We start from the raw sequence: 15,718 nt of genomic DNA, 5'->3' as shown, positions 1-15,718 counted from the left end.
TATTTTAACCCTCATCTACCAACCAAAAAATGTAGATACAGTTATCAGACAGCTTTCAATGGTATAATCTGTGTTTTGTAGAAACTGATTGAGTTAGCATCTACACTAATCTAAGGAGCTTGGAAAGACAAGCGTCTGGACTTCTTTAAGTTTCCTGGAAGACGTTTCACCTCTCATCCGAGAAGCTTCTTCACTTTTAAGAGCAACTAGTGAAGTCCTATGGGAATGTCCCCAAGAAGGTCATGGAACCTCTATTGATCCTCTACCTAATCACACGAGCCAAGGTGTGAAAACAGGTGTGGACCAAGGTTTCAGGTGAACCCACTGTGAAACCTAGCCCCACCCTATCATGTGATTTCCTGAGGTCAAAAAGCCCAGGATGTGAGTGGGCATTAAGGCGTCTGGGAAGGGATCTCAAAACTGGATTATAGACAGTTGGTGTCGTAAACCACCACCTCTGTTCAACGCTGGTTGTTCACAGTGGACATAGATGGCTTCCTTAAATCCTCTTTCAAACCGCCTGTCTTCTCTGTCCGACATGGGAACACTGGCATCCTTGAAAGAGTGTCCTTTTCTTTTAGATGCAGAGATGCTATCTACACTAATATGCTAATTGGCAATTGGTGTGACCAGGCCTTTTAGACTGACCTCAAAGGTGTGACTCGCTGAACGGACTGCATTTCATTCCATGTAAAACTAATGACAGACTGTAAAATGTGCGCAAAGTTGACTGTTATTTTGTAGTTTGGTATTTGTATCCCACACTAAAGTTTCCAAATACCATTAAACCTGTGCCATTCATATTTAAACTACCTAAATACATTATTTTAGACAAGAAAAATATATCATGCTTTGTCTTAAGGTTAAAAATAATCTTTCCCCTTCTTTTTCGGCTTCCTCACTTTTCATATAAACCTAAAACATACTCCTCAGTGCATGTAATCAATTCACAAAGTGTCACAACCAAAGGATACACAAGGATGAGCGACAGCAAAGTCAAATGCAACAACTGAATCTACCTAGTAAAAGGATTGCTCTCAAGCTTTAGCAAAGTCATTTAGTACAAACATGTGCAGTGTTTTTTTTAAGCATGCTGCAGCCAACTGAGAAACCAAGTTTGAGCCCGCTCATCTACCCGAGACCAACACCGCTGTCCACTCAAGACAACTCTGGTCTACCTGCTTGCCGTGGGCCGTCCTGATCTGAGATACGTGCCGGTGAGCAACTTCTACATCGAGCCGCGATGGAACGTGTGGTATAGAAAGCTGTGGTGCAAGTGAGTCATGGAATGGTGCTTTACAGTAAGATACATTAAGATATTACATTAAGATCACAGGCAGAGAGATGGAGGGACGTAAATTCCAATTCGGATGTTGGGTAGAGTTTCAGGAATTTACTCTGGTCGTGTGTCAAGAGTCTTCGTCTCTAATTCTCTTCGACTCCCTCTCTGAAAGATAAAGAAGAGTTCACGTTGTAGAATAGAGAGAACAACGTTTTTCTTTAAATTTACTTGGATAGGTGATCTTTGGTTTTTAATGGCTCCTACCTGCCACCTCACATCAGCTACACCATCTCATACTGATTGGCTGTGATGATCCTGGACAGACAGCAGGCCAGCAGCATGCCAATCAGCTGAAAGACAGAAAAATCGGCGCGTTGAGGATTTATTTATACACCAAACACCAAACGTGCACGCCGTCACCTGCAAAAACCTCAAGTCCTACCTGTGAGAACGCAATCCCAAACGTCACTCCTGCGATAATGGCCATGTTGGTCTCCATGAAAGAAGTGACCAACTCAAAGCAGCCCTGGAACACAGGGGGCAGGTTAGTCCGCAGAGTGTACGGGGACATGTTATATGAGCAAATCAGAGGCAAGAAGGGTATGTGGGAACGTATCTGAGGCAGGTGTTAGTATATGGAGAAGGCAGGGATTTGAAAAGGCACGTGAGGACGTCTGATGTAAACATAGCTACCTTCTAACCTGTGAGTTTTATCGACTGTCTGACAGCAGATAGATGAGAAGGAGGAAAGCAGAATACAAAAACTGACCTGGTGGTACACCTTGCTCGGGGCTACAGTCGCGTTGCGAAGGTCTTCGAGGTGGCAGTCAGAGGAGTTGAAGCAGCAGCTGGCAGGAATGCCATTTGAGGGATAATACACGCTCTCAATCCAACTCGTGTAGTTATAAACGCCACAGCAACGCAGCTGAAGAGAGGCGGAAACGGAGAAAGATCAGAATTATCCTTCAATAAATCCACATTAACGACGAGTCAAAAATACAGTTTCCTTTGTTCAACAATTTCCCACATCTTCTTATGTACATCAACCATTCACACCTACACCCACTTCAGTGTCACCAATTAACCTAGTAAGCATTTTTTGGACTGTGGGAGGAAGCCAGAATACCCACCCTGACACAGGAAGAACATACACACTGTAATGTTGTAAGACAATGGGTGTTAACCACCACACCACCACGCAGCGCAGTGTCATTTCGTTTTCAGCAAACGCTGCTTACAAAGGAGTGAGTTCAGCATCAGACCGACACACTTCAAACGCATGAGCCGTGTATGGCAGCTAAGCAACGGTGCCCATTGTTAATAGTCTTATGCCTGATTTAGACACTTTGTAAATCTTTCTAGAAAGATTTCTCGGTCTACAGGAAATGAATTTCTCACTGCATGACATCCACTAACTGGGGTGGCGACGGTTTGACCCTCGGTTCTTTGAAGCCAGGCAAATGTGGGTTGTGCTGTAAAGGGCTTCGAGTCATGGATCTGATTATAATGTGATGTGGCTTTTTGTACACAAACAGTGCTTAAAAAACAATTGTTTGATTGGCTTTGTTGGCAATAAGAAAAATAAAACGTGTACTGACATCTGTGAACCTTTAGCTTTAGTCGCGTGTTTTGATTTTCTGCTGCTGGATTCTTTAGCTGTTCATTCCTTCTTTATTAGCTTATGCTAAGACTATTTTTTTCATATCCTCTCTCTCTTTCTCATCCCATCTCTTGCTCCTTTCCTGCTCCAAACGCATCACATCAGCTGGCAGAGGCGTGTTCTTTCCACAGTTAAATCAATCTGATTTTGCCACAGTCCCTATGTGCGAGCCAATCATTTCCGTCCTGTCAAGATTTTTTAAAACTGTTATTTCCCCTGCTGCTGTCAGCTGTCATTGCAGTGTCAAATCAATGCAAGCCTCCTCTACCCTCTTTAACTCCACTGCCTGTGGGTCTCATGAGTAGTCCTACCCTACCCCCCAGAACTCCACAATCATCCTTAACCCTTTGCTCCACTGTCATAAGCATATGTAGACTCCAACGGTGGCGGTGGGGAAAAATACCACTTTAAAGTGACGATGTCTCATTTATTTAATCTTGAGGATGAGGGCTCACCTTGTGCTGCAAGTTATCGACGGCACGGCTCGCCTCATCCTCGGCATTGTAGTGCTTCACCGCTTCGGTGTACGTTCTGCGGAAGGTTCCCTTGATCTGCGGTTTAGGGGCGATCGTAAGCACAGGCATTAACAAGAGAAAGGCTGTTTACTGAGCTACAGTCTTAAAAAAGAAAGAAAATTGGTACATGCATACTGACCTCGTGGCGAAACACAAATCCAGAGATGCCCGCCACTAACTCAGCGAGGAAGACGAGTGACAGAAACATGGCATACTGCAGAGAAGGAAGGGAAGGAGGAGGGAGATTTGCATAGTTAGTGTGAAAACCCTCTGCTTTAGATGAATATCATTTGCCTATGGTTGTACTACTACACAACACACACACACACACACACACACACACACACACACACACACACACACACACACACACACTCCAACACATTTACTTGACTGTCATTAATGGAACAAAGTGCCCTGCAGCAACCCCTCTGTGGGATAGCGGTCAACCATTATTCCCTGTATAATGTGACCTGAAGCTAATTAATCAGCATCGACACCATTCACTGCAACATAACACCCCCTCCACCCTCCCCCTCCTCCTCCAACAGCCTCTCACCAGCTTCAGCATCCATGGGCTTCCTCTGCAGGTGGCGAAGCAGCCAAACAGGCCGAAAACAATGATGACTGTCCCGGTGCCGATGAGGACGTATGGGGCGTTGGTGGAGTTGTCGGCTATCAGAGAGATGTACGGGCCCAACATCAGCTTCCCCCATACTCCCACCGCCAGCAGGATAGCTCCTGTTATCTAAAGGGTGGAGGTTGTGAGCGAGACAGATGTTAAACAGAGAAGCACGGAGAACAAGAATGAATTTTGCGGAGCAGGCCTTTATTGCTGCACCTCTGCGATATTATGGTTTACAAAAAGTTGTGTTTTAGCGCCACGGCAACAGGGAGGAGGAGGAAGGGGATCAATACAGAACAAGAAAGGAGTGCAATTAGAGTAAGGAGGAGGAGACGGGAGACCGAAGACACACATTTATCTGGAGTACAGGATGGCGATCACCTGCTTTACACACACACACACACACACACACACACACACACACACACACACAGCAATACACAGAGGAAGAGAGAAAAGGAAAGAGGACAAATCAAAGAAGCTCTTTGATCCGAGGCGAGACGCTTCCTCCTGTTGCGCCTCTCTTAGCATTTCAAATGAAGGCTACGGATAAAAGAGCGTGTTGTACGAGGCAGCTGAAGCGGCGTGTGTCTCAGCTGGGTATGTCTTGCTGGCATCAGAAAGAGAGCGGGGTGTGGAACGGCTGCTGATGAGCTGACTCCAGCGAGGGCCAACTCATCATCCTAACCTCCTTTCTTCCAAGAGGAGGCTGTTCGCCGTCCTGCTGCCATGGCCCTCTGACTGGAGGGGGAGCAGCCTGTACAAAATGTCTCTGTGCAGCCTGAAACCTTTAAAGCTAATGAGAGAAATACACTCGGCTCTCTGCGGTTCCCTCTTAGCTATTAGTCACTGATGCAGAAGCGAAACAGAAATGATTAACAGCAATACGGAAACCGGGGCTGCCTGTAAATTCAGAAAAGCCTCCGCAGGTTAATGGTGGTGTTAACAACATTTACACTTTGCCCCCTTGGCAGGGTGCACACACAATGCCTCGACAAAGGTCTTTCACCGTGACTAATAGCCAGCCTGTGCTTTGACTGAGCTGCTTTGTTCTGACTTGTTTGTTTGCAGGTTTTGAGCAAACCTTAGGTGTCCTTTTGACCTGTAGCTTCAGAATATAATAATAAAATGCAGTTGCGGAGTAAAATGGCTCAACGTAATTGTTGCTCATGCAAAAATGCGCTTATGAATTTTCCTATCAGCATCATGGCATGCCCAGACAATGAGGTCAGCTACGGCCTATGGAGAGGCAAAGCACTTTAACTGAACTAGCGCTGTATCTTCAAATTCCTTGTTTGAGGCTGTAAAAATAATTTGCATGAGTGATTCATCCAATAACCCCTGGGACAGACTGCCGACCTGTCCAGGGTGTACCCCGCCTCTCGCACCGTGACAGCTGGGATAGACTCCACGCATCCACGACCCTGAATGGGATAAGTGTGAAAAAAATGGACGGCTGGATGGTTCTACCCATTATGTGTTCGATGCATCATGCAGCAGCATTGGGTCTGACAATGACTATTTCAGCACTTTACTCCGTGCATGCACATAAGTTGACTTGTGCTGTCTTTAAATCATTTGCACTGTAACAACACACAAAGCACTACAAATTGACATATTGTAACTTTAAAGTTGATCTCAGTACAAACATGAGGCAAGAACTGATGAATGATTAATTCAGTTTCTCGCTCTGTTTTGGTCTCTATCAAATAGCTGTCTTGTTATCTGCTCTACAATATTAACCACTGAGCTGCATAATTTATCTGACCCCAGTTTGATGGCGAGCATGCAGTGAAATGTAGCTCAATCACAGCTTTTTTGGCTGATACCAGTCTCACAGATTTGGAAAGAAGGTTGTTGAAAGCAGTGAGACTAAACCAAACTGTTAAAGTCACAAAACAAAAAGCTAAAAGACGCTAAAGAGCTGCAGAATCTCTGTGGCTTCATCACTACAACTCATATTATATACACTCATCCAATTATTAGTAATAGAGTAATGCTCATTATATGTATAATCAGGTGTAAGTAGGCAAGGAAAAAGACTTTTGGCAGCAGAAGCCTTCTGGTTTCCATCTGTGTGTGCTTATGGTTCTATTGACTATATTATGTAAACTAATTATGTTCGAGCAGGCTTGCAGGTAAACAGTCCATGTGGAGAGCAAAAGCAGGATGGCATTTGACAACTATGATCTTTTTTTTTTTTTGAAATACCTTAAAACAGAAATCTTTTACAGTCATTTAATCTTGACTAAATAATAAAATTCAACACATTTTTAGGCAACTTTCTGTGACATATGCATGGCTGTCTGTCGCCCTTATGAACTTGAATTGAACACTCTACAAATGAGAGACTTCAGAGCAGGGATTTCAAACTCATTTTTAATTGTACAGCCCACTTTGACTTTAAGTGGACCGGACAAGTGAAACTATATTATTATTATTATTCTTTGTTTTTCTTGATTGATGAACATTTTCTTCTTTTTCTTAACAGAAATCTCTATAATAGACAGTGAAAAACAGTCATTTAACTGTTTATCTATTACTTCGCTGTTTTGGTGCCTTATGAATGGCTGTGGAGGAGGTCTTTATCAGAGGAACAAGCGGTAAAACTTGTCATTTTTGTAAAGTACAAAAATTTATGTTCGACATCATATTTTCAGTCATCCAGTGGACCAGATTGGAGTCTTTGCGTGGCCGATTCTGGGCCCTGGGCCGTATGTTTGACGCGCCTGCTTTAGACCATCAGCAAAAAAATGATCGATTCGCCTACCTCTGTAATGCGATAATAATCGACGCAATTACATTTTGTTGAGAGACTGTTTTCGGACACTTTATAGATGGACGCTTCAAATTAAATAATTGACAAAGAAATGCACTTCATCACTTCACTGATGCAAAAATCATTTTAAAAATCCAATAGTGCCATAAAGCAGCTGTGGACAGTGATTTGCAACATTACCCCCTGAAAGCCAATACAGTGGAGAGAACATTTCTGGTTCATAAAATCTATTTTTTTCCCCTCCGCACTCTCAATTTAAATCTATACTGGAAAACCAGAGGACACTGAAAGCATTCAGATAACACAATGTGATATAAAGAAAGATATATGGGCTTCGAAATGTGGAAAGGAGAAAAAAAGCAGCATTTTTAAGAGGCTCCACAGATGCAAAAGTTTAAACACTATGACTAAATGGGACAGGCCTGCTATTATACTGTCATAATAGCAGACCTAATAAAAGAAGGTACAAAGTGTTGGCTAAACTGATGCAACTTAACATATGTAAGCAAGCTGTTTTTTTCAGTTCCCTGCTCAGCTGAACTGAAGGACTGCGGGCTGATGATTAGATTCTTTAGTAATGACAGCTACTCTTTCTATTAACAGTGAATCTAATAGCCAGAGCAGACTGTCATTCCGGAGAACAGTCCTCTTGATGACGATCTACTCACTGTTTATGGCCATCAGCGACAAAATGTCTCTCCTCAAAAGAGCCGCTGCCGCTGCATACCAATAAATGATCATCTTGTCACTGCTAAAGTGCTAATTTTAAAGTCAACTGGGAAATCAAGTCAGAGAAGCATGGGGCAAAATCGTCTCGACTTCACTTCTGCTGCTGAATTTCAAACACCTCTGCCTCCTCCTCCTTCTCCACCCCCCTCCACCCACCCACCCTCGGGTGTTTTGTTTGAAATTCAATGCCCGACTGGCCACCCTGGTTCCAGCACAGAGTTTAAAACAGGTCACCCTCCTCTCTCTTCCCTCCTCCTCCTCCCTTCATCGGCCTCATAAAGAAACAGAAGGTGCAATGACAAAATATATGACTCCACCACCTGCTCTGCGTTCCCCAGCCCAGTATGTGCACACCCATGTATGTGTGTTCTTCCCAATTATGACATTATTTGCCACGAGAAACCCATAGAAACACTTCTTCTGCACTAAATGTGGTGCCAGCGCTCTCTCCGAGCTCTGCCCTAAGGGGCTGAGGACACCCAGTGAGCCGCGAGACTCTTCTGCACTTTTGGCGCACGAAGCATGAAACCTGAAGCTGTTGATGTAAGGGAGTGCTAAAAGACCATCCAATCCAGACTAAATATAAAAGTTCACACGCGTGACACCGGTGCATGTCTACAATGTAGGAAGACACAGCACAACTCTTCTATTCAAGAGTTTTTCGACTACAGATCCTAACTCGAAGGGCTGATCTCAGCTTTAACGACGTTCTACAAAGTTAGGGTTAATTCAGTTAGGATTTATTCAGGTTTTGCTCAAAGGAAAGTATTGAAGCTTTTGGGTTTTCTTTTTTAGCTTTCTAGGGTGAATGTTCAGGGTGAGTGCAGAGGGGAGCTTTTAGATCATTTCCCCCTGGCTATATCTGGCTGCTACCAAAAAGACAGACGGGAATAAGTCTGTAATGCGCAATTATGGCTAAAAAAGATCAGTCACACAGTACTGTGTTCAGTGCTGCCTTATGTTTGTACTGTTCCCTGCATGATCATATTTGAAGACTGGGCTGATAATCAAAAGGTAAACAGAGGAAAATCCAAAGCACTGCAAATCAAACAGAGATAGCATTTCACTCCTCACTTCACGGATTAATCGCAAACGAATTTATCTCAAAATTTGGTTTTAGCGATTCCTTGAGTGATCTGCCGTTTCAAATCCTCGGGAAAAGTAGTATAAGGAGTGTTAAATACAACTGAGCAGAATCAATTTTTTTTGTATTATTTTCGAATCGGAAAAAGAATTTGCAGCTTAACACCCTAGTAAAAAAAGAGCTGGCAGAAATATTGATTGTGCACTACAAATTTAAGGCTTTTGTAGCGCTGTGTTGGTTTGCATAATTTGTATTTGCGCTTTCATTATTAAGCGTGTAAAATATTCAAACAACTCTAACAAGCTTGAATTTGGTATGACAACCTTTATGCTTCAACACAGCCTGACCCCTCTTAGATATGTTTTCTTGTTATTTCTTGTTGAGGCCCGGGCTCTGGGGAGGCCCATCCCTGACAAGATCTCTAACAACACTGGCGAAAAAGCCACCCCAAACCACGACAGAGCCTCCGCTGAGTTTTACAGATGGCTGTAGACACTCATTGTTTTGTACATATTGTCCATGATCTTAACCAAAAATTTCACATTTTTATTTATTGTTCTATAAGATGTGTTGCCACTGATTTTTAGTCTAGTTCCTGACAGCCTTTTAGGCATTTTTCATGGATTCATTAATAAATAAATGGTAATAAATCAAGTGCTTTAACAAAGTGAGTTAGGTGCCTTTTATTATAGTTGAATGACTCATTGGCAGTGTTGGGACTAACGCGTTATTAAGTAACGCGTTACAGTAACTACGTTATTATTGTGGTAACGAGCACGGTAACTAGTTATTATGCCAAAACCAGGAACGCGTTACTCGTTACTGGGATTTAGATAGGCTCGTTATTCGTTACTTCGTGTGGTGGCTATCACGGAGCTTCCACAGATTCAATAACATTAGCAAGTGGTGGAGGCCAGCAGGTGGATGAGGGAAAGGGGAGGCAAGAGGAGAGACCCGAAGCGACTGCCGGTCCGAGTGTCAGGTGAACTGAACTTCAGGTAAGAAGTTATGACCTGTAGTCCATCTGGGTCAGACATAAACCAAGTTTATTTTCGTTGTGCTGACTTTTTCCTACTGGGTACTAGCTAGCATGAGGGAGTTTCTATACAGCTGGGTGGGTGCTATGATGTTACTGATGTTGAACTTTGTTTTGTTCATAAGGTTAAATATTAGAGTTGCCAACCGTCCCCTAAAAACGGAATCATCTCATATTCAGAGAAAATATTACGCGTTTCATATTGAGCTTAAAAGGGACGTGATTTGTCCCGGACTTCAGCTACAATGAAAAAGATACAAAGCTGGAGTTTTTCTGTGTCTTTGCTGCACAGCTGCCTCTTCTCCTCTCATCCTCTCACCCTCCCTCTCCTGTTTCTACTTCAATCATTAAACTGATCAATGATCAGCTGATCGACTTTTCTCTCTTGTTTGTTTATCGCCCACAGAAAGGCGAAACCAGCTGATGTCGCGGTAAACAACAGCAGCACGTTTAAGCTTGATCAGCTGATGTTAGAATTTAATTAATATTAATTTCTAGTATCAGCTGATGTTTGCTGGAGCCACAGCTGTAAACCTGCTGGTCATGATGTCGGTTTGAATATGTGATGAGAGGGAAACATGAAGATGAAACCAGGAGATGTCCTTACTGAATCATCAGAGCTGTGATGGAGAAACAGGTTTACCTTTTAGGTGACATGAATGAGTTGAAGGGAAGTTATGAACTGTTTCTGAGAGACAAATAACACCAGGATCCTTTTTTCATGTAGCTGACAGCTGGTAACTGTGCAGGGGCGGATCTAGCAAAGTCTTACCAGGGGTCCATGTAGGGCGTTAACAGGGAAAGGGGGGCACAAAGAAATACTTTCTTATTCTCATTTAAAATGTCTCGCTTTTAAAAAACAATTATCTGAGTCTTACAACAAACGATTGATAGATTGATACATTGATACATATATACCATGAAAACAGTGTACATCACTGTCACAACAGTGTTTGTTTTCATTCAAAGGCTTTATGATTTTTCCTATGTCCTGGGCCGATTTTTTTGTCCCAGTCCAGCCCTGTATGCAGCTCATCTGCAGTCTGGTGTTACCTACATCTTCCTATTCAGAAGGCAGAATTTCCGAGTTCTGAGTACAATCGAAAGCACCACGACTGCAGTTTTTGTGTTGGATGTAAAAAGCGCACATGACGCTGTGACGTAGGCTAGAATCATAGCGGCGGTCAACAACGGTCTAGGCGTGGGATTTCTCTCGTGGAAATGTGCACATTATCTTTTCCTTTCTATTGGTAGGTGGCACAGTGCACTTGTGGCAAGTAAGCAAGCTAGAAGACTGGCAAAGTTATGGAAGAAACACATTAACAAGAGAATTCTGAGTAAAACCAAAGTTACTTTCCCTAGTAACTAGTTACTCTGAAAGTAACGAGTAACTTGAAGTAACTGAGTTACTTTTGAGAGAAGTAACTAGTAATGTAACTAAGTTACTAATTTAAAGTAACTTACCCAACACTGCTCATTGGTAATTATTTTGTGGCTTAACAAACAAAAATATTCCTCTGAAAATGGTCAGGTGCATGGGCTGGCAGCCAGTGTCCAATGACAAACTCTGAAAGACCTTCAGGAAGTCATTTTTTAAAAAATGACAAGAAGGTCTGGCTGCTCAGAAAAAAAAAGAAGAAAGATATAAGAGATGGCTCAAGACTTTTGCACAGCACTGTATCATACAACACAACAGCACAAACCCAAAGGACAACCCTAAAATTACAACTCTTCTGCATAGCCAGCAACTGAAATTGGAAAAATAAAAAAACCCTAAAACAATTATGTAGTCTATATATTATTGACTGATGTATATTGAAACACATTTGAATGATATTTCAATATAAATTAAATATCTTGTTCTGTCTTCTTCGGTGGGAGGATTTAATGAATTTCCCTCTTTATGTTATATTAAACTGAATATTTTGAGTTTATGGACTGTTGGGCAGACAAAAAATACTCTTTTTCTAAGTGTTTGCTACATAAAACAATAATTTGGAGTAATTGCTTATTGCATCACCGCTTTCAGCAAAGTGCTGGATATTTACATCCTTTCACAACCACAACAAAACAGGGAGTCAACAAAACTAATAAGCAGTATCTGCATTAACGTCACATTTAAAGCTAACAGGTATTTTACTGCTAACAGGAACGCTGTATCTCAATATGACACTGCCACTGTGTATTTACAATCCACTATTTCAGATAGAAATACTATCCTGTTGACTACACCGCACTTATATTTGTTATGCAGCTCTACAGATTATGATTTAAAAGCTGACAAAGCGCATATAAAACACACACACAACAGTTTTTATGTGGTTAGTTAAACCACACAAATCTACATTTAAATGAGTGGAACTAGTTCTGCTGCTTCAAACAGCAACACTGAAATACAGCAATAATTATGAAGTAGCGGTAAAACAATGTGAGGCTGACAGAGCTTACAGACCTTTTACTTTTCTAAGCTCATTTTTGCTCTGCAGTTGAGTATTTCACAGCGCTACATAATGCCAAAATATGTCATCACAAGCAAGACTCCTACATTGTAAAAAATAGGGATAAGGACAAGAATCGATACAGCATAGTACAGAGACACAAAATAAATAAATAAATTAAAACACTATGAAGAAGAAGACTCGTCTCATCTGACAGGAGGCAATCTTTCTGCAGGCAGTCGCAGTCTGACTCAGACTGACTGCATTTAATCTCAAATTGCTGTCTAATTTATAAATGCAGACAGGTTGCCAACATGCTACCATCAGTCTGAATGACTCTTTATCAATTAGTGCAGTTTCGACACAACTTGGTGCCCCTGGTTGTATCCTGGTTACATTCCTGTAGAACAGAAAGGTTGGTGAGCACAAATATAATAGTTAAATGTGGGTTTATGTCTATGCAGACAGCAAAGGATGTGTGATTTTTGATCATTTATCACCAATAAACGCTGTATTATCAGAAACAGATTGCATGTAATTGCTAACTTGAGCCCCTGATGCTGTCTTACAACATTTATTCCAGGTTTTAGTCAGAGTGTTGACAATATCATTTTGAAGACAAAAAGAAGTAAGATAACGTTATCTTATTGGATAAAACAGATCCTGAGTGTTTAACTTTGAGGACCTTATTTGCGATCGTAAAATCGCAATATTTAATATCATAAACCCTAAATCAACCCTTAGTTATTCTCTAACGGACTTATACTGCTGGGGATTTCCATGATGCACTGAGTGTTTGTCTTTCTCTCACCGAGTGTTTATGCACCACTCTGCAATTAATTATGAGATATTATTAATCTCTGGCTATCTTCCACAGCACGTCCTCTGTCTTGTCTCCCTACCCTCACCCCCAACTGGTCGTGGCAGATGGCTGCTCCACTCTGAGGCTGGTTATGGTGGAGGGGTTCTTCTTGTTAAAAGGGAGTTTTTCCTTCCCACTGTTGCCAAATCTCTTGCTCACAGAGGGGCGTCTGATTGTTGGGGATTTCGCTGTATTACTGTAGGGCCTTTACCTTTACATAAATAAAATGAACATCACAAAATGTAAAAAATAATTTTTTAAAAATCGCAATATGGTAGAGTGAAGTGTTTCGACGATAATATAGCGGGATGTCTGGTGAGCGCCACCTTTAGTAATAAGTAATTAGTACACAATGACTCGTTTTAAATTTGATGCCTTCACGCATTAATATGAATCAGCTAATCGCATATTTTTGGTCGTTTATTCATAATTTGTAGTCCTTTATGTAACGTTTGAGTCTGGAGCGCAACAGAGTAGCATCATGTGCACTTGTTTCTGACGATGAAGTAAAAATAAATTCCACCACTGAGGCTACACCGACGGTGCGAGGGCCCTTTAAGAATCTATACCAGCGACCCCGAAACCTATAGTATGTGGCCGGGGAAAATGGGCTCTAACCAGGGCCTCATTGCACAGACCAGGCCCTTAACGCCGGAGTTAAACCATCGCAGTGATGTTAACATCATCCACCTCGCTAACTGATACCAACCATGATGCTATATGTGATATAAGCTACGCACTGACGCCCAGCAGCCAAAACGGGCTGTGTGTAACCTTAACCCCCGTTACATAGCCCGCTAGTAGATAACAAATGTCCCACAGACGCCGAAATAGGCGGCTTTATTTCACCTGTGTGGATTAATATCAAAATTGAGCGTTTATTCAAACGACGGAATGGATCCGTCGATGATGCTGGCACTGTCCACTCCTTCATCGCGCACAACAAAAACAGAGCAGCGGCGGATTGAGATGGACTGACATCTTCCTCCGCAGGGTATTTCTTTTGTGTTTAAGAGGATAGAAAAAGGCTACCTACCCAAAATACGAACGAGTACACGATGAGGAGAGTTTTAAGGCAGGTGATGACCGGTTTGGTCTCCATTGTGGATCTACGCTGGACCCGCTGTGGTAAAAATTAACGGGAGCAGAAAAAAACAGAAACGTCTCCTGCGAGCTGTCGCGTTGCGCCCCTGCTCTGATGCAGCCGCACGGCGTCACTAGACCTGCTCACAGCTCTCAAATCATGATCACTGCTCTTTTTTTCATTTAGCATCAAACAGCAGCATCGATTACTGCATGACGCCAACAGTTTTTAATAATGCTGAATTTCCTCAGTGGCGGAAGAAAAATATAGATCCTCGGGGGTGACTCCAGTAAAAGCTTCTTAAAGTGAGTGAAAATAACAAATACTCCATTACCAGTCAAAATTTACACTCCAAAGGTTATTCAGGTAAAGTGAGTACCATGCATTGGTGTGTTGTTAAGTTTGCTGACTTACAAAGAAATGAACAGTCTCTAATTTTTATGGAGAGACAGAATATCAACCAGAAATTCCAGAAAAAAAGAAACCACATTATACAAAAGTTAGAAATTGATTTGTATTTAATCCCCGAGCAAAACATGACTTAGTACTTGGTGGAAAAACTCTTGTTGCTAAGTACAGTAGTAAGATGTTTATTGTAGTAGCTGATCACCAAGTTTGCACGTGTCTCAGTAAGGATTTTGTCTCACTCCCCAATTAAGGAAACTCTAAATCCTTTAGGTTTCTTGACTGCTGCTTGGCAACTTAAAGCTTCAGCCCCCTCCATAGATTTTCTGTAGGATAGTGGTCTGGAGACAAGTTCTCTTTCCCTTGCTGGAAGAACCATGACCCATCTTTAGTGTTCTGGATGAAGGAAGGGAGTTTTTGTCCAATATTTTATGGTACATGGCCCCATCCAGTGTGTTGGGGACCCTGTACCCTTAACAGAAAAAATAGCCCCAAAGTCCCAAACACAGCAGGCACATTTAATGCCTAAGAGATCGATTTTAGTTTCATCCGACCACAACACTTTCTCCCAAGCCTTGTCTAAATCACTCAGCTGTTCACTGGAACCTTGCGGTTGCTGCAAGATTTCAATCCATTATGCTGTAGTGCATTACCAATGGTGTTCCTGGTGACTGTGGTTCCAGCTACCTTCAGATCATTAACAAACTCCTCCAGTGTAGTTTTCAGGTGATCTGGCACTCTTTTAATAAGGCAAGATTTTGCATGGAGCTCTAGACCAAGCGAGATTGATAGTTTTAGATCTCTTCCATTTCCAAATAATCACACCAATAGTTGTTACCTTCTCACCAAGTTTCTTGATGATGGTCCTGTAGCAAATTCGAGCCTTGCACAGCTCTACAATCCTGTCACTAACATCCTTTGACAGCTCTTTGGCCATGCTCGTGGTGGAGAAAAATTGAGATAGAATAAGACAGAATAATACAAAATGTGAGTACAAAAGTACTCATGTTTTGCACTCAAAAGTGCAAAAAATTCCTAGAAGCTTAAATAAAAAATGTTGGTATATTATAATTACAACTGAAAATGTAAAAGTTCCTAGAACCCTTAGATTTTTTTTTTTTTTTTTTTTGGCCTGTCCCGTTTGGCTCTTTTGCCATCAGAATTGTTGTCTAAAGGCAAAGAAAGATGCCCAACAGATTTACTTTACCAAACTGACCAT

General features: G+C 41.9%; 1 protein-coding gene across 1 annotated transcript; it reads right to left on the bottom strand.

Moving 5' to 3' along the window:
* Positions 1-447: 447 nt before the first annotated feature.
* On the bottom strand, positions 448-14,234 carry tspan7 (tetraspanin 7). The gene is made up of 8 exons (XM_026145328.1): positions 14,047-14,234; positions 4,017-4,205; positions 3,597-3,671; positions 3,398-3,493; positions 2,052-2,207; positions 1,725-1,808; positions 1,547-1,632; positions 448-1,447 (listed from the first exon to the last, which is right to left on the bottom strand). The coding sequence occupies exons 1-7, from the start codon at positions 14,110-14,112 to the stop codon at positions 1,564-1,566; spliced, it is 735 nt and encodes a 244-aa protein (XP_026001113.1). The 5' UTR covers positions 14,113-14,234; the 3' UTR covers positions 448-1,447; positions 1,547-1,563.
* Positions 14,235-15,718: the final 1,484 nt, after the last annotated feature.

The sequence above is a fragment of the Astatotilapia calliptera genome, chromosome 16, assembly GCF_900246225.1.
Source record: "Astatotilapia calliptera chromosome 16, fAstCal1.2, whole genome shotgun sequence".
NCBI classification, from domain to species: Eukaryota; Metazoa; Chordata; class Actinopteri; order Cichliformes; family Cichlidae; genus Astatotilapia; species Astatotilapia calliptera.
This window is presented reverse-complemented; position numbering and strand designations above follow the sequence as displayed.